The 25,041-nt window shown below is 39.4% G+C and overlaps 2 protein-coding genes across 3 annotated transcripts in view; one reads left to right on the top strand and one right to left on the bottom strand.

The window, feature by feature from the left end:
- Positions 1 to 157: 157 nt before the first annotated feature.
- snx17 (sorting nexin 17) overlaps positions 158 to 25,041 on the bottom strand; it is a 43,229-nt gene continuing 18,345 nt past the window's right edge. Inside the window, exons 2-16 of one of the 2 annotated variants that reach the window (XM_060866577.1) lie at positions 20,494 to 20,569; positions 15,225 to 15,299; positions 14,023 to 14,140; positions 12,868 to 12,932; positions 12,035 to 12,145; positions 10,298 to 10,388; positions 8,225 to 8,312; positions 6,860 to 6,929; positions 6,071 to 6,163; positions 5,728 to 5,931; positions 4,479 to 4,607; positions 3,182 to 3,259; positions 2,676 to 2,750; positions 2,553 to 2,594; positions 158 to 2,444 (exon numbers count right to left, since the gene is read on the bottom strand). In XM_060866577.1, coding sequence (XP_060722560.1) covers positions 2,325 to 2,444; positions 2,553 to 2,594; positions 2,676 to 2,750; positions 3,182 to 3,259; positions 4,479 to 4,607; positions 5,728 to 5,931; positions 6,071 to 6,163; positions 6,860 to 6,929; positions 8,225 to 8,312; positions 10,298 to 10,388; positions 12,035 to 12,145; positions 12,868 to 12,932; positions 14,023 to 14,140; positions 15,225 to 15,299; positions 20,494 to 20,553 — 1,419 coding nt within the window. In that variant the 5' untranslated portion in view covers positions 20,554 to 20,569 and the 3' untranslated portion in view covers positions 158 to 2,324. Of the gene's footprint in view, positions 2,445 to 2,552; positions 2,595 to 2,675; positions 2,751 to 3,181; positions 3,260 to 4,478; positions 4,608 to 5,727; positions 5,932 to 6,070; positions 6,164 to 6,859; positions 6,930 to 8,224; positions 8,313 to 10,297; positions 10,389 to 12,034; positions 12,146 to 12,867; positions 12,933 to 14,022; positions 14,141 to 15,224; positions 15,300 to 20,493; positions 21,138 to 25,041 lie in introns of those variants that run through there. The other variant, XM_060866576.1, reaches the window with a different exon arrangement.
- atraid (all-trans retinoic acid-induced differentiation factor) lies at positions 21,743 to 24,811 on the top strand. The gene is made up of 7 exons (XM_060866575.1): positions 21,743 to 21,934; positions 22,038 to 22,153; positions 22,340 to 22,408; positions 23,239 to 23,310; positions 23,390 to 23,511; positions 23,604 to 23,704; positions 23,806 to 24,811. The coding sequence occupies exons 1-7, from the start codon at positions 21,821 to 21,823 to the stop codon at positions 23,908 to 23,910; spliced, it is 699 nt and encodes a 232-aa protein (XP_060722558.1). The 5' UTR covers positions 21,743 to 21,820; the 3' UTR covers positions 23,911 to 24,811.

Here is a 25,041-nt window from a genome sequence, read left to right as displayed (position 1 = left end):
TAATCGTTCGCTTCCACACAGGAAGTACTGTTAGCTAGCTGATTGTCTGAGGAGGGTGTGAGCAGGGAAATGGTGCAGGACGGACGGACGGAGACAGACACACACACACCATGAACTATTCAAGTGCACACAAAAGACACCACCACATGCAAATGCAAAGATTTGGCACTTACATTTATTGAAATCCATGACATAGCTTTAGAAATTTGTTGAAAAGAACTGCTAGGCTGTGTGTGACATTAAGAATATACACCAATAACCCCTTGAAGATTTGCTGGTGAACAGACTGCAGTGGACACTCCCGTTATCAGAAGTCAGAAAAACACATTCACTCTACTGGAGAACGAGCTCAAGTCACACAAATCTCGCTCATCTCAGGCGTCCGAACTCGGATCGGTCTCGTTCTCGCCGTTGATGAAAGGCTGACAGTTTTGCCATGCAAAGACTGAAAAACAGCAGCCTGAAATGTTTTTTTTTTTTCCCCCACCTGGTCCGCTGAGACGATCACGACGATGGAGTTTCTAAAGCACAGAATTCTCCATCGGTTTCAAAATGATTTCAATGTGGAATGAGGAAAAGAGTCACTGAAATGCAGATGTGGAATTTGTAAACACTGTTCATTCAAATTCTACTCACTTTAATTTCCTACAGTTCTGTAAACGGTCATATATGTTCTTTTTCTTTTTTTTTTTTTTTTTTTTAAACACAGCTTAGAATTGATCTACTGCATTTGATTATAATTAGAATATACTAATGATAATACATATTAGTAAAATGAATACTTCAGAATACTTTTTATTTGCAGGTACATTTATAAAAAAAAAAAAAAAAAAAGTGACTATGATTTTTAAATGTTTCTTTTGTGCAAAATGCTTTTAAGTAAACTAGAATTTTGGCATTTATGAGAAACTTTCACAAAATATCGGTCGGAAAAAAAGACGAGAAAAGAAATGAAAGGAAAAGGAAAAACAAAACAAAAAAAAATCAAAAATTCAACGCCATGCACATATGGTTCAGAATGTTTTCCGTGATGAATCATGCCATCTGTCTGTGGAATACTGTGCAAAGTCATAGGTTCAGCATGTGCAAGCGAACATTAACAGAACACTCTCGATATTCTGCAAGATTTCTCACCAGAGCTTACATGGACATGGACTTAACACTGAAACGACTATAAAAACAAAAAAAAAAAAAAAAAAAAAAAAAAAACACTGACAAGCTTGAAATGTGAGGCGATTGATTACTGTAAGGCTAGACGTTGTCTGGGGGGGAAAACAAAACCCAACAAAAAGGCTGCTGCGGCTGTGGCTCTTTGTGTGATGCATGATCTAATTAGACTGAGGTTTTTGTTCGGAACCCGTATAACAATATTCACTACTTATGAAGCTATGATGTTGAGTTTGAAAAACAAACAAAAAAAAAACCCTATTAGATAATCGTTTTTTTTTTTTAAAAATGGCAAGGATTGGCACTGTGCACACGAAGGCCGCAATTTCCTCGAGAAGTCTGTAACCGATGAAACGCAGCCGTTCGATTAAACCCAAGATCTGTGCGGACAGTTTTAGGCCGCTGACTTTAGCACAGGTCGGTGCTGTCAGATCTGCTTTTGCTGTAGCGTTCAGCTGGAGACGGCGTTTAATGCTTAATCATTGGTTACAGCGTAGAGGATGAGAAAGCACAGCTTTGCGTCTCTAAAAAGGAAGTACAGGTTAATATCACAAGCAGCTTTTTTTTTTTCTTTTTTTTTGACGCGACCAGTAAGTCTTTGAGCCGCTCCTTTTATGGATGCAGGAACTAAACCCGAAACTATGCTACGTCACTGTGAATGCTTAAAGGGTGCCAGAGGATGAAATACTGAATAGGGAATTTTTTTTTTTTTTTTTTTTTAAAGGAATGAAATGAGTTTGGATTTGATGCTTTTGCAGTCTAAATTGTGATGTGGATATGACACACATCCTGGCAACAGAAGCTAGCAGAGTCACCTGGTTACTACGAGGATGTCAGGGTGGGATTACTATCAGGAATGGGCAGTGTTTTATTTTAATACAGTTTGTCAGTGTCTGCAATATTTCTGTTCAATGTGGAATTTTGTTTGTCGTAGGTTGGGATTTGAGCACAGTGTACTGTGCTTGTGCTACACCTAATCCAAGCTGACGCCTCGTTACCGGTAAGAGCCTCACCCATGATCATTTGTGGCTTGTACGGATGGTTTGGACAACTGGAGAAATGCGGTGTGTTCGAATCTTGCAGAATTGGACGAGGCCCCTCCGCTCGAAACTGCTCGGCTTGGCTCAGCTGTCCTGCGCTTCGGTATGAGAGGAGAATCACAGGTCTTCATCGCCGATGCCCTCGAAAGCATAGTTTCCGTGAAAATCGCTGCCGCTGAGATCGTTAGCCGAGTTGGAGGCGCTGATCCCTCGCACTGAGACGGAACTCAGCTTTGTCTAAGGCACAAAGATTAAAAGAACACAAACAGAATGCAGTTCATGATCACACCATAAAAACAAACAAACATGGGAGCTGAACCATAAAATACTACTTGCTGAACTCACCGAGAGCTTGACTACTTGTTCCCGATTCGATTCAGGAGAATCCTGGAGAAACAAACCATGAGTTAAAATACTGCCCGGGTTTTAATACGATCAAAAACATGCTGAAGTTAATAACTTCCTCACCAGTAATGGAGGAGATTTCACAGCTTGCTGGCTGTTCGAACGATGGATGGATCCGTTAAGACGTTTCTTCTGCATCTGATGAACACATGACGCGTTAGTGCAAGTGCCTTAAGAGACCGAGCTCACCTGCACCACCAGTCTAAACTCTACTGACGACAGCGCAATAGTGAAATCCTTTAATCAACACTGAGAACTTTCTCAAGGCCAAAATCATGTGGGGGAAAAACTGTGAAATCCCTGCTGTACGCTCTGAGCAGTTCCTATGTAAACTGGAGTGTCTGTTACCTGACAACTGCACTAATGTGTGTAAAAAAGAAATAAATAGATAAATAAAGAGGACTTGTGAGGTTGACGAGGCTCGAATCTGAACAATCGCTCGTGTTCGTGAGCGTACGCTTTCACGCACAAACACATGCACTAAAGACAAATCAGAAGGAGGTCATGAGCGACTCTGGCAGACAGATGAGTGGTTACATAACAACAAACAAACAGAGAAACTGACTGACTTTCTTAATGCTTCCCCCAGACTTCTTCACCATCAGCTCATCCACCATGGACTGGAGGCAGATGCTCATCATGATTGCCTAAAAAACATGAACCCTGAGTGTTTAATGTGAAAAAAGAAAAGAAAAGAAATAAACACACCCCCCAAACCATAGCCCTTGTTACAGTCTTACAGTCTGACATTACAAAGTCCTTCTTTTGGACAGTATAGCACGACTCGTCAAACAAAAACAAACCAACCCAATGTTTATTTTAATGTGCACCCAAACCAAACAGAAGAGTGTTAATAAGAGAAGAGAAGATATCTTTATCATCACGAGATATTGTTCAGAGGACACTGATAGAGGCAATCAAAGGGCAAGACAGTATAACTAAAAAGAAAGACGTGTAGAAAAGATCATGGTGAAAACATGTACGCAGACGGTTGCTACTAGTGATAGAGTCAGTAGTGATAAGTGTTCATGTGAGTTTGTGGGTATCAAGCGATCGAGATGTGTAAAATACCGTAGTGTGTAAGTGTAGTGTGATGTATTGCAGTGTGTAAGTGTACAGAAAGGTCTGAACTGCACTCAGGAAGGTAACTGCACACATGTCCAGATCACCTGTAACAGGTGAAGAGTGCAGTGGTGTTACACAAGGCAGAGTAGACACAGTGTTGAGTAAGAACCTGTCCTCAGTCCGGTTGTACGGGTTTGCAGGATCCTAGAATGTTTTATCCGAAGGCAGACGGCAGGAAAACGCTATAGCCTGGACGAGTCAGGTATTTGGAAATGTTAGTGGGTCGAAAGGTGCAGGAAACGTTGCAGACTTGTTCCGGTGATGGAAGCCGGAGTCCTTTTCTTTCCTCTGAGGTGCAGCATGAGGTACACACTGTTATGCAGAATGTCATCATGCATAGAGTCTGGAAGTTCCGGAAGAGCTGTGCTTGGCTTAGATTTATAAAAAAATAAATAAATAATAATAATAAAAAAAAAATTAATTAAAAAAAAATGGAGCATCTGTTGACCCTGTTCAAGAGCGCTAGAAACGTCTGGCTTGTCTCTACACAAGATTTCGGTGCCAGTAGAAAAGTGGTAACATTCAGAGACATGAAGTAATCTGAATCTGTAATGACCGTATTAGAACAAGCGGTGCTTTGCACCATTTATTAGCTCCACCTGTATGACCTCGCACAGCTCGTCTATTGGAAAAGCTCCTTTGGGCTGTTGTATGTTTAACATGACCCACTGACTTGGAAGGGACCTAAAACAATTCAATCTAGACTGAATAAACCTGAGCTGACTGAGACAGTATTCTGACCTGTGGACTCGTGATGGTGACCCACTGCAGACGGTCTTTGCTCATCAGATACTCGAAGGCCAGCTCCAGTTTGACCTCACACTTGCCAGCGGTGCAGGGGTTAGCGGTGCCATTGGACACTGGGACTTGCTACAGAGGGGAAACAGAACAATCATCATCATCATCATCATCATCATCATCATTATCCTGCTTGTTACCATCACCAGCCATTAGCACAATCCTTCACATCGTAATTTGCATCAAATCCTAATCTGTTCCCGAATAGCTGCATTACTAATCATGCTGAATCATCATCATTATCATCATCATCATCATCATCATCATCACCATCACCACCACCTCTAGAGGCTACAACACAAGTATCAGATCTCAACACCTTTCTATAAAAGGCTCGGCTGCCAAGAGATTTTATTTAGTTTTTTTTTTTTTTTTAATTCAGGGCTCTTTGAAGTCTTCGGCTTCCCTGCGGCTAACGGAATGTCTGAGCAGAAAATAAAACACACAAAGTGTTTCCACATCCGCTTCTGAAATGAAATCCCCCGTGTAATAACGAGACAGGCTATCTGTGTAGGAGGCCACTGTCTGAAAATGCTTCCTGCAACAGATGAAACAAATAATGCCATATTTTCCATCTAGGAAAAACAAAAGGAAAAAAAAAAAAAAAAAAAGGGTTTGCAAAGGTGTTTTTGTTCCCAATTGAAACTGAAATGTGTGAGCAACAATCTCTAATTTGTTTGGGTGGGGGGTGGGGGGGGGGATAAATAAAATAAGACAGAGGAGTAATATAATCCACATTGAAATGGCAATAAGCTCCAAGTGTATTGGAAAGCAGAGGCGTTCTGTTGAAGAGATAACACAGCAGTGAGGCAGATGGATGATTGCCTAAATGCCATGACTAAGATGGATGGATGGCAGGCTCATGTGGTTGTTACTCCTTAATGAGAGCGACCGCTTTTGCCAATTACAGTTAGCCAGCACCTATTTTTGATGCAGACTCTCGTCTCAGCGTGGCGGAGCAGAAATATTTACACCGCTGCTGCCTGCAGGGAGTCACGCTCTGGAAACTGGCGGCTTTACGTGATTCGCATCAAGGCTGTTTGTCAAATGCTAACAATGTTATCTTGGCTTTCAGAACGTGATTAAATCTCCATTAACAAACGATACGCTGACATCCGTTAGGGTTGAATCTGAACAGAAGAGTTGCACGATTAACTACTGTTTACAAACCGCTGATGAATCTGGCACTTACTGAAGAAGTGACTCGCCAGCACCTCATGCGTGTGACTTTGAAGCTGCCTTCCTTCATCTGGTTGTTGGGCAGTTTGACGTGAAAGTTGAGCTCGTTGTTGCCGGCGCTGACGATGACGTGGCATCCTTTTTCAGGAAAATCCGTGATGCAGGGATCAAACTTGATGTAGCCAAAGTACTTCAGGGTCTGAGCCAATCTGATGAACTATGAAAGCAACATGGATTAAAAGTGAAGGAGGTAAATCAGAGATAAACATCTTAGATAAGGGAATTCTAGCCCGAGCGACGTAAATGCTGGGGGATCAGGAGATCAGACGTGTCTGTGCCGAGCGCTTCGCTCTCACCTCTTTCTTTGAGCCTTTCTCCTGCAAGGATTTCAGCTGTCTGTGCTGGTCTTTGTTGGCCAGGATCCAGCCTCGCTCGATGTCAGACACCGTCTGAAGAGAGAAGACGAGCTTTACTTCACTGTGTCAGAAGAGGTTTTTTTTTTTCCCTTCTCATTTTTCACAGACACAATTGTACACAAGTATAAACAACTCGCAGTGAAATGAAAACCAGGCCACTCCACACACTTAGACTGTGCAAACAAGTATAACAAAATTCAAGAAACAAAATATAGTAGCATGATGTGCGATTATTTAGTGACGGTTCAGAATGTGCATATATTACTGGATGGAAAGTGCTGGATATAACGTGCAGGTGAGTTACGTATGTTCGATGCCGATGAAGCGTGTGCACAAAATGTCCTTAAACATAAAAAACCACACGTGTGGTCAGGCTGAAATGATACTTCCTCTAAAAACAATCATTCATTGTCATTTCTGGAAAGAGGAAGTGTTGTGTGTTGTTTTTTTTTTTTAACACTCCACATCAGCTTCTGTTTTAAAGAGAATTGCTTTTGACCCAACATAACCTTACAAACGCCTGCTATCTTTTGCCATTTCTGTTAATATACCTCACTTCAAAAATGAGGAATCTTGGTGTTTTTACAGACAGATTAACGCCTCAAATATATTTAAAAGCTCATGCATGTGCGTGTTTTCAATAAGCGGTGTTAGCTAGATCAAAGAGAGAAAGAGCACATTTCCATTTCCATCCAGTCTCATTTCAAAAGGGATAAACACACACTGTACCTGAGCATATAACAAGTTAAGACCGACACTATCCTCCATTACATCACTGTCATATGCTGAATCCCAATAACTGTGGAAGAAAAGAAACCACTTTAAGGCTTGTATACACTTTTATAAACAGTCTATTTTATTGTTTATATTCAGCCTAAAATATTACAAGATTTTAAAATGAGTACATTATACCGAAAGTATAGAAATAAGAATAAACGTCATTTTAATAGAAGAGCATCAAGAAGAACAAACTATGAAGCAGTGAGAACATGTAAGTACAGAAGAACCTGATTTCTAAATCAAACCTGAGGTCCTAAATCAACATCTTTTATATTTTAACAACCAAAAACTATGGCAAATCAAGGAAGTGACTCCACAACCGGTGGTGGTACAATGGGAGGGGAAAAAAAAGCAAGCTTAGTCTATTCAGGGTAAACACACAGTCTAGGAAAAATCTAGAACATCAGAACATTACTTATTAGATATATCATCATAATCTGTTGAAAGGCTTGGCTGGAATTTGAGAGAATTCATTTAGAACTTGATGAAATGATCAAAAACCTGCAGGTGTTTCATTGTCTGCGCTAGAAACAGGAAAGCAAAAAGCCTGTGCCTTTTAGCAAGACCAGGATTCTTTGGGGGAAGGGACGTCCAGGGGGATTAGAGAGTATTGTGAAACGGCGAGAGGAAATGAGTCGAACTATTTCGCAACACGGATCGAGCCTGCCAGAGTGCAAAGTGTCATGGTAGGAATAACTAAGCTAATATAAATATTTAGCGACTAGGAGAACTAGCCAAGGCAAAACACCCCGAGAGGAACGTTGAATTGAGCACGTTCTCTTTGTGCTAATGCGGTTTTAAGTTTCAGAAGGAATGTCTAAGTCATGCTGCCTCCAACTTACATCCGAGTTGAAGAAGTGTTTTTGAGAAGCAACCTGGGTGCTAATGGATTTGGAAAGAAAAGCTATAAACTAAAGTTTAAGAAGCTACGGGAAAGGATTAGAAGAAAAGCGGAACAGTCATTGTTGTGAAGAAAAGTCTGAAAGGAGTCTCACTCTGGTTCCATTGGCCTGGTCTTTCAATTTGTGTGCAAGTAAAAAATAAATAAATAAATATAAAATTCCATATTGAAGAGTGTTATTTATTTATTTATTTATTTATTTATTTGTTGGAAACATGAACAATAAAAAAAAAGGCCACAATCACAATTTTTTTTCTTTTAGTTCCTGAACCACAACTGAACTGTAGTGAGCGGTGACTCAGCATGACTGTAACACAGGAAAACATCAGCCCAGAAAAATGATTTGCTAAAACCAGAAGTGTGTCTGTAAGTAAAGTAAACATGCTCTGTAGCATACTGAGGTCATGATGTACCTTTTGCGGAGGACGATGTGATAGTCGGGATTGCGCAGGCTGGTGACCGACACGTAGGGCAGCTCAAACTCTTGTAGCTTCCTCACGACTGAGGCGGAGAGGCAGAGAAAGAGAGAGAGAGAGAGAGAGAGCAAAGGAATAAGACAGACAGGAGACAGTGTATGAGTAGCCTCAAGGACATTCTGATGCTAAAAACAAACCAAGAGATGAGAAATCCATCTGGGCAAATGACAGTTTTATTAGTTGGCAAGCTGAGGACAGTAGGGAGGGAGGGAGAGAGAGGGAGAGAGAGAGAGTAAGAGGGAGAAAGAGAGAGACACAAAGAGAAAGAAAGAGAGAGAGAGAGCAGACAAAACAGGTGTTTAAGTTTTTCTTTTTTCTGGAGATCAGAAGAAGAAGAAGAGGAGGAGGGCAACTGGGGGATGGAAATAGTCAAGGTGGATTTCACAAGCGAAGACACTAACATGATAAACAGCAGACCAACAACTGTGTGTGGAGGAGGAATGAAGAGAACTGCAAGTGTTCAAGAGTATAGTATAAAGCTCCCGCTAGCACAATTTCATGTTCTGCACCAGTTCTCTATTTCAGTGCTAGCGTGTTTACTGCTCAACACACACACACACACACACACACACACACACACACACACACACACGCTTCGTTTTTCACTTCACCCCGTACGCTGAGGACTCTCCATCTGCTTGGAGCTCCTATAGAGCATGTGTTTTCTCATATCTGACAGAATCTTGACCCTGCTTCCAAAGAATGTTTGGCAGATGAGTGAGGAAAGAGAGAATGAGAGAGGGAACAGAAGAGAGATAAGAAGAAGTACAAAAGAGAAAGGATTTCCTCAAGAAAATTGCTCAACTCGGCTTGGTAGACTCCGGTGGGGAAAGTGAATCTCAAACTTTCTTTTCCTCAAACATTTACAGAAAAAAAAATAAATAAATAAATAAAAAATAAAAAACTACAGACTGAAAAAATCAAAACTGTGATGAATGGAAACTGATATTTGTTCCTGATAAACAGCGAGGAGAGAAATAAGCAAGACTAGAATACGGTATAGAAATAAAACGAAGGATTCCACTAGAAAGTAAGCGCAAATAATTGTCTGTCCACTGAAACCTGCCCACTGTTGCCTCAGGTTCCTGCTCTTAGTTGACAGAGGAGGAACCCGATGTGGTCTTCCTGCTGTTTGAGATGCTTTTCTGTTCAGCAAGGCTGTAAAGAGTGGATATTTATCCTGAAATAAAGCCTAAAACTATGAGTGCAATCTTTTTCTAACTTTGGAGGAAGATCTATGTAAGCAAAGGGCATCTCAGGCAAGAGACAATAGATCTAATTAGTCAATACGCTTTGCATTGTATATTGCTGAGACTGCAGGTTTGGTGGCCAAAATAGATTTTTTATGTAGTTAAAAAAAAAGCAGAACAAAAAAATTGCACTGCAAAAAAAATAACCACTGCTTGGTTATTAAGGTCAAGTCCAGTAGCTTGTTAAACGGTCAGTAATTAGGTGATGAGCCAGCAGGCTCACAGCAGGGTTGTTAATGGCACACCAACACAAGCAGACTATAACATCCCTCTCTGGAAATCTGTCTGTCTTCAACTGGGAATAAACAGCTTGGTTCATACACCGGTCTCCTGACTCCTTAAACATAGCATGAGTACAAATCCAACCTCTATTATGTGTACTTTCAGAAAATAAACTTAAATGTGCTGCAGTTGAATTAGTAAAAGAATTAGAAGTAAATGTAAAAGTGAATTAGTATGAAGTAGAATGTTTTTATGCTCAGAAATGATTTAATTTGAGGACATTGGATGAGAACAGTATCCCAACTTCCAAACCCAACAGACTGAGTATGGTATTGGATGGATAGATGGGATTAGATAGACCGATGGATGGATGGATGGGTGGGTGAATTGGATCGATGGATGGGGTATTAGATTGGATACTGCATTGCATACACAAGTCTCCAGATGATCCAGCATGTAATGAGCTTGTACAAGTGAAAACTATAAAACTTTAACTATAAAACACACCGAACCAGCAAGTGAATTTGTGTGTACTCACATGTGCAGCCTCGATTTACCCCATCCTGCACTAGGAAGAGGCTGAAATAGCCCACCAAATCATCAGGCAGCTCCAGTTTCGATGCAACTGCCTAGTGAGGTGGAAAGAGGAGCAAAAAAAAAAACAACAACAACAAAAAAACGAGTTAATCGGTCGATTTGAAATTCACTGTCTCTCATCACACACCAGCACAGAGCACAGCTAACAGTGTTTAGATGTATACCTAACAAACACTGAGCAATAACATGGCAAGATGGCTGGATTTTGAAGGAGCTTCACAGAAAGGACTTGCATGATCATGATGTCGAACATTACATTCCAAACAAGCTATAACATTAGGAGTTCAAATTGCAATAATAAAAAAAAAATATATTAACATTTTGCTGGCAACCTTTTTTTTTTTTAAATAAATAAATTAAAGTCTAGACACAGTATGTTCTAAGCCCCATAAAAGAATAAGCAAAATAAATAAATAAATAAACGTCAATGACAACCTGAAAATGTGCTTCACAACAATTATCTCATTATTAAGACACTTAATGCTTCAATCAGGTGCCTTAACATTTGGTTTTTGCTCCGAACGCAAGCCTTCTGTTCTCATCTACAAGGTCAAACGTGCTTTAACGGAGGACTGACAGGGACGTGACTCAATAGCACAAGGCCACGTGTGCCACGGCAGAGACGTGATGAAGGTGCTGCATAATAAAATTCTGTAGCACTGCAATGCATCGGAGCAAGAGTCCGAATTTGGTTCATAGAGGAGGGAAAGTGTAGGTCATCGTCACAGCAACCAGAAAGGTTTCAACTGAACTACAACCATTTTGAAAGCCCATTTTTTAGTTGAAATTGCACCCCTGTACCCAGTGTACAACTTCAACGGGTTTGCTGACTCAGCTTGGCAGCTCAGTCAACTCAGATCTTAACAACTCAGCTGAATAAAAGGAACGCTTTGTTGCTGAAAGTGCATCTCTACTAGGCTACATGCCAAGTCTGAATCACTCAATCTCTCAAAAACCCTTAAATAAGCACAAATCTAACAAACAGGACAAGCACATGGACAAATGTCAGAAACGTCTTAAATAACAATTAAGGATTAAATAACAAAAGGGTCTAAAACAACAGCATACGAGAAAGAGGCTGGACTCTTTAACGTTCGGTGATGGAAGGAGACATTTAGCACCTGCAACGCAACTGAAATAGTGTTCGAGCAAATGGAGAGGTGTAATGTTTTCTCCAGAGAGCACTCTGCTGAGCTCTGCGCCTCCCATTTGGGTATAAACTGAAGCAAAAAATGAACAAACAGCAATCTGACGACATGAAGCATTGTGGGTTTGGCAGGAATCTTAGGCTCTTTGCAATAAGTCCTTTTGTGTGAACAACTAATTTGAAGCACATTTTCTGTCCAAGAACATTTTTTTTTCCTCCAAAGGCATGTGGCAATGAAGTGAAACTGATGCTGGTCGGATATTCTCAGAAGACATTCTACATGCTATCGTGGTTATTTGGCCATATTACTGACAAGATTGTACACTTGTTATAAAAAATGACAAAAAATGTAACCATGACAAACACAAATCAGAATCCCAGATGGAATAACACAAACCTAGGAAGCTGCCAGAATGCCTCTAGATAATGCCTCTAGAAACTTTAGCTAAACTTCAAGTACTAAAATGGTATAATAAAGCAAACCACCCTGGATCTAGTTCGGAGTAAAACGTTTTGGCTGCACGTCTTTACCTCAAGGACATCTTCAGTCTGGTCTGACGTCAAGATGTTGACTTTGACCTTCTGGCTGTTGGATAAGTGCACTTCCAGCTGGACCTCTTCGGTGGGAATCTGTTGTGTCTCCTGTGGTGAAGAGAAAACAGCAGGTGTCCGAACAGCGTGACTTTGGAAAGCTGCAGATAAAAGATGTTTATCTGCATCGGGGCTTTATGGTTAAGGGGACAAATCAGATGTGTGAAAAATCTATTTAGGCATTTGGAAAAGGTGATCAGTTGGAACAGTCTGTGAGCAAAGTCAGGAGATCGACTGCATATCTATCTAGAGTCTAAAGTCCTTCAAATGAGGATGACTTCTGAGTAGACAGTTTAACAGTCAGTGAACCAGTAACTTATAAATAAATAAACAAACACACACTACATTTGTCATGGTTTTTTTTTCCTTTCTCGTCACTTTCCATCCACGGAACTCACACTGTCCCTGTTTTTTCCCTTGCTGAATATGACAGCTTATTGAAAGCATAAACAGTCATTCTGCTAATGTAGGAGGGTGTTAAAATAGCCGCTGTTCTCGGCGGACAAGACGAAACGACAAAGCCTGACTAAGCCCTTGTTCTGTTCCTCATGCAGACCCGCTAACACACACACAGGAAAACAGGTCCAAAACAACATTTAATGGAGCTGAGAAACCTGCGAGTGGCCTCAGACATACAGAGAGGCAGTGAAGTAACAGGAGGAAGCAGGACTGCTCAATAGAGCACTCTTGGAACTCTTATTCTCTCTCTCTCTCTCTCTCTCACACACACACACACACATACAGAATTAGAAACGTTACAACACCACGTGTACCTGTTGAGCTTTTCTTAAAAAGCTGTTGAATAATTCGCTGCCTCCCAGCAGGGGATCTTGACGCACTGCAAAGGGAAAAAAAAAAAAAAAGGCTCAAGTTCTGACAGGAACATAGTCGTTAAAACTGTGTGCAAGCAGGAGGTTTTATATATTACTTCAGTAGCAAAAAAAAAACCTTGCGAATAAGTAATAATGTCTAACGTTCGTAAATACAATTAAAGCATGCAAACTCAGCATTGTCATGTCCAATACAAATCTGGATCTTTACATTTAGCGACAATTTATAGTGTGACTGCATTTTATTGTATTGCCTTATGGATTCGTCCGATATCGTGGTTCGTGGATTTAATAACATCGACTAAGCACCAAACAGCCGTATAAAGCCAAACTATTAATGACAATGAGGTTATTCTCTACAATGAGCTAAAAGTATCAATGTCTGCATATTTTAAAGCAAATGAAATAAAAGAATAAAAGAAAAATCCTTTATACAAATTGGTTTCAATTTTATCCATCACAGGTTCTCTAAATGAACCCTTGTTTTCATTAGAATACGATTTTCTGGGTTGAGTGGGCGTGGGATGGAACCAAGCACTGTATAAACCTAAATATTTCCTCATTTATAGATCTTTGGCTATAAGTAGCCCACAAAAGCAGGCATGGTATTTGTGTAAGCAAACAAACGTGTGTGCTCGGAAAAGACTGTGTATGCAGTGGATCGTTTTCCATAACCGCTTTAAAACCATGATGTAACGGTGCAAATGGCCAGCCAAGAACAGCCTGTGTGCTCTCAGACTATGAGCAAATACACTCAACAAAGCTTAGCTTGTTTAGCTGCATGTGCCAAGACTGAAAAGGATTAGAACAAACGGCTCATGGTGCTGCCATGCTCTAGTCATTTGCCTTTACATGCAGAGAACGTCACCTATGGCTGGCCTGAACCAAGGACCGCATCCAACCTTCTCTATGAGGGTAGAGCCCTGAGGTTTATTTACTCATGAGGCAATAACAAGCTGAAACATCATCCTGCCACTTTTGGTTCAATCACAATCCTAATAAAATATACTGGATATTACAGGCATCCACGCAGCACTTGGAAACAAACTTTAAAAAAAGCTGGCTTACTTGCAATTTGACTATTGGAGCCAAACTCACCAGCTTGCATGTACTTCTCCAGCTGCTCTCTACGCTGCTCCACCTCTGCCGGTGTGAGGGTGAAGATCTTCTTAGGGGGGAAGGCAGGTACCACGTTGTTTCCATACTCTTTCTTGATCTGGCCCAAGAGGAAAAACAGCGAACCATAACCATTAACAATTGTACTGACCACAGAGAAAATGCAGGCATAATGATATGCTGAAGACATTTTTCTTGATCATATACCAGCTTCTTTAGAAGTAGGGGTCAGTCGTGATCCTGCGCCCCTGAAGCAGAGAGCGTTAAACAGCCTTGCTTAAGGGGCTTGGGCCCCTGACCTTCTAATCAGTATCTCAAAGCCTTAAACACAAAACCAGCACGCCCCTTGTACTGAATAAATACTAAACGCACCAAAAATGCCATGTTTAAACAGAATCTGAAGCTGCTTCTGTCCACTGGGTTCAAGGTAATCTAAGCTTTTTGTTGCAGTGACAACCTTTAAAATGAGAAACAGAAAGTTGTGTGTTGAAGTGTTGCAAGTTCTTTTGCATCTTATTACTAGTGTAGACAAAAAAACGTGCATTTATTCACACAGCTGCTGTGTATTTGCAATGTTTTTAGTCCTGTACACTATTGTGTTGGCGTGTGGTCCTGCTCCTATGTATGCAAGCTAGATAGAGAAATGACAATAATAACAACAACCACATGATGTGCAGAACATCAAGCAGCAGCACACAAAACAAAATGACTACACTATATAACATATATACCCCTAGGTATTACCAATGACATGCAAAAAAAATAAAAAATAAACAAATAATAATAAAAATAAATAAATAAACGCTAACGTGTCTTCACAATTGGAGGTAATTAGATTTGGAGCCAATCAGAGGAAGGTGACTGCAGCCTTCCACCATGGCAACCTCCGTAACCAGGGTGCATCATCTGACCGCACATGCCCTGTTACCTAGCAACAGCAGCCAAAGCACGGAGCATCGCTTTGCTGGCTGAACCATTAAAGTTCTCTCCATTCATCAACAAATCATAGCACACCCACATGACTCAGATATTCTTTACAATGAGCTTGGTGAAAGGTCACAGAGAAGCATGAGTAGGCTCGACTTTTCCTCCACAGATGTATTTGGAAATGGTATTAAAATGCTTCAAAGAACCAGGTGCTATGCCCACCGGTAAAGGAGATCCCCTCCCTAAGAGTTGGTTACCTGTTCATGCAGACCTAGGAGCTGGCTGTAGCGTACACGGCAGTGCAGGACCCCGTTGACGTGGATGTTGTAGGCCTGAGGAGAAAGAGAGAAGAAAACCATCAGACTCTGGAGAAATACAAGCACACCGTATAAAGGTGGGTTTCAAACAGAAGGCTGACACGTCTGATCGTGTCTATATGATGGACACCACAGGAAGCTCTGGCGCACAGCTTTGCCCTTTCTCTCTTTTATATCCATTTAATATTACATGCATTATTAAAAAGGCGCAGCCCCACTTCTATAGCGCGCTAACCCGTCGCTAAAAAAGGACGAGATTAATTCATCTCCAAAAGCAGGATTCAGAGCTCTTCTTGCCATTACATGCTAATAATCTGCAACGATGTGGTAAACTGTTTCCAAACGTAGCTAAAAATAAATAAATAAATGTAGATTTAAATAAACAAGCAGAGTAAAAGATCTACAATCTGGAAATGTTATTACTAATAACAACCATACCATCAATCTTTCTGTCGAAAAGGGATTCAAATGGCTAAAATAGCATGAAACAAAGGACACTGACTCTGATCTAGCTTTAAAGTGAAATCTAATGGATGTGCATTTGCAGGGAAAATAACTTCAGTGAGCCACTATTAGAATCTGGAGAGAGCACCAAGCCTGTGTGTCTGGTCCTGTATCTGCAGCTCAAATTATACTACATCCTTAAAAGCACAAACTTAAAAGCAGTTGCTACAAAAGCCTACAAAGCCAAAAAAACGTTTGTGAAAATTAAAGGAAATGGGTTGAAAAAAGTCTAACCAAAGAACATCAACAAACAGGACACCTAAATATGTGATTTGAGATGGTTCATTTTTTTCCTCAAACGGGTTCATCTCTTGTAATACTTTGTGAATAGCTCAATTAAAAAACAGGACAGACTTAGAATGGATTATTTTTGTAGAACGGCATGGTCTGTAGTGTGGTTTACTTTATCACAGTGATTTGTCACATTTAGTTTACTAACTGCACTTTCCCAAAAGGACCATCCATGCACAAGCGAGAGTTCCAGTTATCACTTGGACTAAAGCGACGACAAGCACCCGTTCCTTCACCAGCCAAAAACACACCATTTATCTCCCAAATCCTGAAGACTTCTTGTTCTGTAAAAAAAATCTCTACAAAGCAATGTAACTGTTACAAAGTGATGACACCATATCAATCGTAAACAACAATAAAAACTATGTCAAAAAACGATTATCTAACAAAACTAAATAATGCACACCTTCTGTTCAACCGTGTTGTGGTGTAAAGAGTCATAAACAGTGAAACTGTCTCATTACCTTAACATAGAATTAAAAAAAAAATACTATTTCCTGTCAGTTTCCCAAACAGATGCTTCTTAAATTCAGCTGTATTTTTTTGTGCAGGGTAAGCTTCAGTTTCATAAATATTTTAAAGCGTGTTGGCTCATGTGCACCCGCTTCAAAGGAGCTCTGAATAAAATATAAAAGCCTTGAATCACGGCAGGCTGTAATTTACCATTACACCGTTTTCTTCTGTATAAGACTTCTCAGATGTTGTAAAAAAAAGTGCAATACGCTCAGCTTAATCTAAAGCGAAGAGACATGGTCAGCTCTTTGTGTTTACTGCCCTCCTTTCTGATGGACAGCTTGAAAAAAGAAATAAATAACTAAAATACTTTCAGGAGTTAAATCAAACATAAGTGAAGGAATGACGAGGCACTTTAATAAACCCAGAGGCTAGAGCAAGTGCTGGAACTGTGAAGAAAAGACAATGTGGGTTTATGAAGTAGCTCCAGCTTCCACAAGGTTGTAAATAAAACAGATGCACAAACCATGAAAATAGTCTCCTGAACTGCTTCACCCCAGAAAACAAGGCCCTTGTTTCGTCTCGCCATTAACCGAGATGACCAGTACAGGCAACGGGTGGTGACTGCTGATTGCTCTTCTTTGTGCTGTTGTAATAACTAGAGCAAGTGTACTGTGCTATTTGTGAATTGCTTTTATTATTTTTATTGTTGTTATAATTTTAAGTCATCAATGTCATCTTATGCTGTCCAAAACCAACTATTATAAATAATTATATGTATAATGTATGATATTAGCATTTACACAATATACCCCAACTCTCATTGCGGTTAAAACTGATAAAAAAAAAATTAAATAAATAAATAAATACAGTTTCTTACTGACTTTGTAGAACCTCAAGAATAAGTTCGGGGGAATGAAGTTGTAAAAATTTTAAACATGTTGGTACAGCGGTGCATTTTAGAAAAACATGTTTTTCGACACAGTTGATTGTTTATACTATATTCTGATCCTGAAATGTGGCAAAATTTATTAAGCAATCAACTTTTCTAAACCTTCTTTGCTCTTGGTCCAACGTACAGTGAGGGCCAAAATACCTGAGAGCAACATGTTTTTATTCTGCATTATATACTAATTTAATAAAAATGATTTATTAGTGTATTGTATTATTTGGTGTGTTTCCTTGTTGCTTTAATGACGGTTCAGACTCGAGCTGGCACGGACTCCACAAGTTTGGGTAAAAACAGATGATGAACGTTTGATAAAACCCTTGGGAGTGTCGTCTGAACATGTTCTTCAGTGGAACGGATAAACCTCAAGGAATACCTGTACCTTTTGTAAGTAAGCGGATTTTACAAGGTACTGTTAATGAACAAAAAAAATAATTTCAACTTAAAACTGCTTGCATCAAAAGCTCAAAAGTGCCAAGTCTTAACTTGTCAAACAGACGCTGGATCTTCACACACTCCTTGCTTTAGTTAACTCCACACACCAAAGGAAGGAAAATCATGCCATTGATAATCCAGGAACTGTGATAGGTCATCAAGAAAAGATTTGCATAGGAAATGTGCCATTTAAAGTGCAAAGCCTCCCCCCCCCGCAGTCTTTAGTGCAGAGTAGGCACATTGTGAGAGCAAAGAACACCAGTGACGATTCATCCACATCCAAACAAAGCCAACTTTAGCCAGTGCATACAAACATGGTGCTCGAACGAGCGCTCGCACAGGAAGACTGTTCAGAAGGGAAAGGCTAAAGAGAACTCAGGGCAGAAGTGAAAAATAACTGTAGGAGGAATCCTGAAAATTTGCTCAGACAGCAGGAATTTTGGCTGCGTTTCTGCTACACATTCCACACGTACTGCACCTGGAGGAAAAGTTCCTGCTGTAAATTACTGAGGAAAAGAAGAACAAAACACTGCTGTTCACATTTCAATGCTGTGCATTTCGAGAAACAAACAGAGGAGCACAAGTGCTGAAGAATTGCTGAATAGCCACCGTTGGTCTGCATCCAGCCATCTTTGCTTTCCCCAGTGATCTTAAAAGACTGAAGTCTTGTGTCCTTTACGATGCTCTTAAGTAGCCTTCTGAAGAAAGAAATCACTATATAGACCACTGTCTAGCATGAAAAATGACTTCAAAGTATAATGCTTATTTCACAGCCACAACTTTGTTTTTTACCTCAACAAGAATACATACAGAGGCTAATAAGGGTAGCTTATCACATACTTGAGCTTTAGCAGATACCAAACTTTCAGTCAGATGCTAATTAAACCAGTACACGAGTCTCTGACTAATTTACATACATCAAGGACCTTTTTTTCCCCTGTTTGTCCCATGTCATTTACTCATCAGCTATAATTCACTGACCCCCTCCTCCAGACATTTCATTATTTCTTTGGACTTTTCACTTAATACTGCTTGCAGTTTTGTATTTCTGGTTAGATGCTAACTGCATTTCGTTGGCTTTGTCCTCTGCACAATGACAAAGTAAAATCTACTCTAATAACTTACAAAGAGATATTCAGGCTACCAACAGTCTTAAGAAACTATAATTAGCGAGGACAGCCAAACTATAATATCAATAGCTTGACAGTGAACAATGTAGGCTATTATACAACAAGGTTGCATTGATGGTAATTTCAGATAACTTGTGTGTGCATTTGGCATATTTTGCCCCACATCATTCTTATTATACCATCACTGCATGAATCTACAGTCTGGGCAAGTAAGAAATCAGCCCCAGTCTCAATGCTACATACAAACCTGTCTCTCTCTCTCTAATAATTATATATATATATATATATATATATATATATATATATATATATATATATATAATTATTAGAGAGAGAGAGACAGGTTTGTATGTAGCATTGAGACTGGGGCTGATTTCTTACTTGCCCAGACTGTAGATTCATGCAGTGATGGTATAATAAGAATGATGTGGGGCAAAATATGCCAAATGCCAAGTTATTTCTGTTTGTTACAAGAAAATAATCTGAAATGGAGGACAACAAATAAACTTTAGAAATGGTATTTAAAAGACAGGAGGCTTCACTCTGTTAGCTCATTTGTGGGATGTTGGTAGTGTAGTGTTTAAAGTGTTGTACTACCAATCAGAAAGTTCACCAAACTGCCACTGCTGGGTCCCTGAGCAAGGCCCTTATAACCCTCAATTACTTAGTTGAATAAGATGAGAGAATAATGGAAGTGGTTCTGGATAAGATCAACTGCCAAATGCTGTCGTGTCATTTACTGTGCATCAGTCTCAGCTGCTAATTCCACATAATAAGCAGAGGGACAGCACATTTCAGCAGCTTCGTTCCAGTAAAAATTAGAGTACCAGAGACTCAAAAAAGCAAAAACTACTTATTTTGCCTGCATCACCACACAGCAGTACAGACAGACGCTATTAGAAAGAAGGCAAAGTACAGGCTCTGAGGGATTTCATGTATTATTCATTAGGTTGTTCCTGTGATTTAAACCTTCACAGCTTTTGGTCCAGCTTCCAGAAATCCCTGAAGAAAGCAAGAAATATTAAAGCATAAGAAGATCCCTTGAGGAAGATCCCATGTTCTTCTTCTTCTTCTGAGGATGAGGAAGAGGAGGAGTGCTCTGTTTGTTGGACTCCACTGTCAGGAGGATGACAGCACACTTTCCATAAAAGCTGAGGTTATTTACCTTAACAGCCATTTCATTACATGCTAACAACCTTGAAAAAGGGTAGTAAAATGTCCTGGTCATAACTAGCTCATGTGAATGAAAACATCACGTCTATAAAAACACACACACGAACTATTACAAGTAGAATGTTCAGGATCTCTAATAATTAGTCCTCCGGTTAGAGATTTTTTTTTTTTTTTTTACATGAAGAAAAAAAAAACAGTGTATTTTTAATTTCTGCAGTGATTTCGCCATGTTATCGACAAGAATCCGAGCAGAAAGGACATGAAAAACACTCACCACAAACGTAGAGCCGTTTTCTCCAGAACGAACCTCCGTCTCAGGGATAGAAAAATGCATGTTTTCTCAAATAAGACTGAGGGATAAAGATTCAGACGCTTTAGGAAACAAATCCGCACAGCAACGTGAAGTCCTGTAAATCACACACGGAGTCTCTAAAGTCCTCTTGTATCCGCTTCTCTGCGCAGTTCTGACTCTTACAATCCAAACAAAAGACAAGTGTCGCAAAAATAAACAAAACTTTTATTTTACGTCAGGGACTAAACTTCTCCCATAATCGTCTAGGCAACAGCAGCCATGTTGCAATTGAAAGTAATTCCGCCTTCATTGTTGGCTCTTTTTTTCCAGCCTGTTTTGTGTCCAAATTACAACACGGTAAAGCTTAAAAAACAAAAAACAACCAAAAAAAAAAAAAAAACTTCTGTGAGACGACAAAAGCGGATAAACTTCAAAATAGTAAAGAGTGTAAAAATAAAAATCCCCCCTTTTTCAGCCCGAATACAAACGAGAAAAGGAAACGAAACCAAAAATATTATATGTTTATCACTTGGCTATCAAAATATACTCTTCCTGATGCATTAGCTTGACCAAATACGAGCAGAAAGGTTATAACGCCTTCTCTGTGCTCTACACAACCACCGGTTTATAATATATTCAATGTGTTTGTTCGTCTCTAAGCGTTGCAACAGTCCTTTGGATTAAACCACTCCACAACATGGGGGGGGGGAGAACTCGTATTTATATGGAATCGCTTCAAATTTTTTCTATTTTCGTTTTTCTAATACTAAAATTTGTAAACTGACGTTAGTGTAAAACCGTGAACTCAACACATTTACTCTGTGTTCTAAAATAATAATAAAAACAATCATTTTAACGCACCTTTCGTACACCCCCGAAGAAGGAGGTGGTATTTCCCGAGGCTGCAGAGTAAATTAACATGCATTTCGTTTAAATCTGAATCTGAGGGAAAATTACATCACATTTGGTTTAATGAATATGTTGCGTATTGTTATTGAGAGCAAACCGCAAATCATTATACACACGAAATGCGTTTAAAATTTTATTTATTTAAAGCTTTTATTGCTAGTTTTTCTAACTTGAATCATTTTGCTCGTTTTGTCTTCTTATTTGCTGATGATATGTAGAGTTTTATAATCATTAGTAATGCCTTTGTTGTTTGTTGTGTAATATCTCTGTCCTAAATTAGCGCATAGTTGCAACTTCTGTTCCCTGGAACGGAACAAGTGATGTCTGCGCAAATGTAGCGCCGATTTGCTGGTCTTGAATGTAACCGACACGTGATATACAAAATGTCATGTGACCTGTGATGGGGAAAATGACAGCTGGGGTCAACGTTTTTACCTTTTCTATTGTATATTTATTTACAATTTTAATCATTTTATTTAGTGTCTACGTCGACTGTCAGCCCACCGATGCTCAGGTACGACTATAAGTGAAGTCATGACTAATCTGTCTATGTTTTTATGATGATTAGGACAGCTGCGATTATGTTGCGCATAACAGTTGATGTATGATTCCTGTAGTTATGCCACATGTGTGAAGGATCTGTACAGAACCACAGTGCTGTGTGGAGGTTTTGCCTGTCAGGGGGCAGGATTGAGGGTCGGTGCTGCTTTCAGGATGAAGAGAACATTCTGGGGTAAATAAACAGTGCAGTAACGTCTCTCTCTCTCTCTCTCTCTCTCTCTCTCTCTCTCTCTCTCTCTCTCTCTCTCTCTCTCTCTCTCTCTCTCTCTCTCTCTCTGTGTGTGTGTGTGTGTGTGTGTGTGTGTGTGTGTGTGTGTGTGTGTGAGGCTAAATAATTTAAGATGTATTATTCTTTCAGGCTGGATTTATCTAATTGTTCTCTGAGTCAAGTGGAGGACCTCGGTGTAGCTTCTGCAGCAGTTATCGTGTAAGTCATAATATTAAGAAATAATGATTCATTTGAGCTTGAATAAAAGTAACTGATCAGCTCAAGAGCTTCATCCTGTTTTGACAGACATGGGAGTGTGTGCTGATGAGAACAGTTACTTATCACAGCACTGCTTTTTGACCAGATATTGTTGATTGGTGGACTTTTGACTGAGAGTCAACACTGCTTTACCTGATATCAGCGATACACACACACACACACACAATAATATAATAGTATCTGATTAGAAGAGAGAGCCCTTTCCACTGATGTACAGAGTCGGAGAACTAAACATGTTTGATTTAGTAACAGAATACAAACAGGAGACAGTGTCAAAAGTAAGAGTTATAAAATAAAAGAGTTACTAGTGGCTGTAGGCCAAGCAGAAAGGAATGGAATAAAAACAGAAATAGTATCACAAGACATGCAAGTTCATTACAGCAAATAGTGCGAATAAACAATAAGACTATGAATAGACTATTGTGCAAATAGACAAGTGCAGATAAATATGTAGCATATGTACAGTAAATAAATATAAAAGCTATAAGATACATAAATAAAATAGTGCAGATGTATGTAAAGCACAACATGTGTAGAGGATGAGAAGTATAAAAAATACAATATGAGATATGTACATTGTATGTATAATTGTACAGAAGTTATATACAGTATTTTTACAGTGTTCTAACGGTGTAGTGGAGTTCAGTAGTGTGATGGTGGATGAATCCCACTAAAGTTCACCCATGTTGGTAGTATAAAAAGGGAGAGGGACTACAACGTATATGCACTTTATCTCAAATTCACTTTAATGCCTTTGGAATTTTTTTCAGAGACCTCTCAAGCAACCCTATTTCCAATATGAGTGATTTTATATTCCAAGGTTTTAATCATCTCAGCTACCTGTAAGTAAAGGAATTTTATAAGCACACTTCAGACCACAACTATACATATGCATTTAGTTTAATATTGTCTTTTACTCAGCATACTGCCCGTAAAACTGGACTGTCCGGGCGGCAACACATCATGGGACAGAGTGGAGGTTAATCGTGATACACGGCTCTGCGAAGGACAGAGGAACGCCTGCAATCAAACAGGGCAGATGGGTAAGTCAAGGACAAATTCAGACTCTGTAGAACATTAACACCATTACTGCTGTTCTTTAGTTTTGACCTTTTTTTTGTTATACTAACTTTAGCCTTGGATTGTCCTGAAAACTCTGTCTGCATGCCTTATGGACCAGGATTCTTTCAGTGCAGCTGTGCTCGTAACTTCCACGGATACAAGTGCCTAAGAGAGGTGAGAATTTAAGCGTGAAAGTGGTCCATCTGTACCGATAACAACACATCATAAAAAATAAAGCAGATTTTGTTAATGATCTTTTTATCTCTGAACTGCAGGGCCATTTTCCTATGCTGGAAGTCATGGCAATATTGGGTGGGTCCACAGTTGTTGTTTCACTGTTACTCTGGATCACTCAACGGAGAAAAATAAAAGGTACCTGAGTTGCTGGTGGAAAGCTGTAGGAAACACTGAAGATGCTGAAATGCACTGTAAAAGTGATAAATGTCTGAAAAGAGAAGCTTATTTTTATGTGTTTAAGATCGATCTGTTCAAAAAAAAAAAAAAAAACCCCACAGACTCTGCTCTAAGCACATAATCATGTTAGGAAGTTCAGTTCTACATTTTTTTAGATGGTACTCGAGTTGCCAGTCCTCGACGAATAACACACTTTAATAACCTGCATGATTACACAGATACGCTTAACACCGTGAGGTAATGTCCTTTGGATCGCAGATTTTATACCTTGCCATGTAGTAAACTGTGCTCAAGGATTTTAGGTCAGAATGACTAAAGGTTCTTCTCCAGTGCAAATGAACAGCTGTGGATAACCAGATGTAAACTGGTGTTGCACTTCGCTAGCACGGCATAACGTACATGTGGCAAGTGGTGTGCGAAGTGCAAAGATGGTCTCCTTCATGTCTATTCAACCAATTCTCACCTCTCTATAAAAATCTATAGAATAAATGTAATAGAAGGCTGTTGTCTAAACTTAATGCTATGATAACCTGCATGACTGACAACATTTGGTGATTTTATATGCATTTTGTGTCATTTGTTGTGGTTTTTTTGTTTGTTGTGAAATATACATTAATCCATTTTTACACTATGTGAACTTAACACCTTAAAATACACATTACAAGCTTCAAAAAGACAGACTGAACCTTAAAATGTACATTTATGATTTTTTTTTTTTTTTTGGTAAATTGTGTTGTACGAGTCTGGCATTATATGTGAACCTCCCAAGCAATACTTCTGTTACTCAAGATATCAAAGAAACAAAGGTCAAATGTCATGTTAAAAAAAAAATGTTGTAAGAAATGATAAAACTAACATCCATGCCTACATTTTGTCTTTCCTTTTTCACAGCCAGTAAAAAAATAAGTGCAATTGCATTCGTAAGAAGCCCTGTATCACACATGCAGCTTCATTATTAAAAGGGTTTACTGACAAAATTGAATCTCAGTGTAGAGAACACAATTTAAAAAAAGACAAATATACTTCATGTAAGAAAGATTTTAAATAAGTTTACTGAAGTCCAGTTCCTTGGCCTGAGCGATACACAACAGCTTCTG

The sequence above is a fragment of the Tachysurus vachellii genome, chromosome 3 (assembly GCF_030014155.1).
Source record: "Tachysurus vachellii isolate PV-2020 chromosome 3, HZAU_Pvac_v1, whole genome shotgun sequence".
Classification (NCBI taxonomy): domain Eukaryota; kingdom Metazoa; phylum Chordata; class Actinopteri; order Siluriformes; family Bagridae; genus Tachysurus; species Tachysurus vachellii.
The sequence above is the reverse complement of the archived record's forward strand: the minus strand, read 5'-3'. Positions and strand labels throughout refer to the sequence as shown.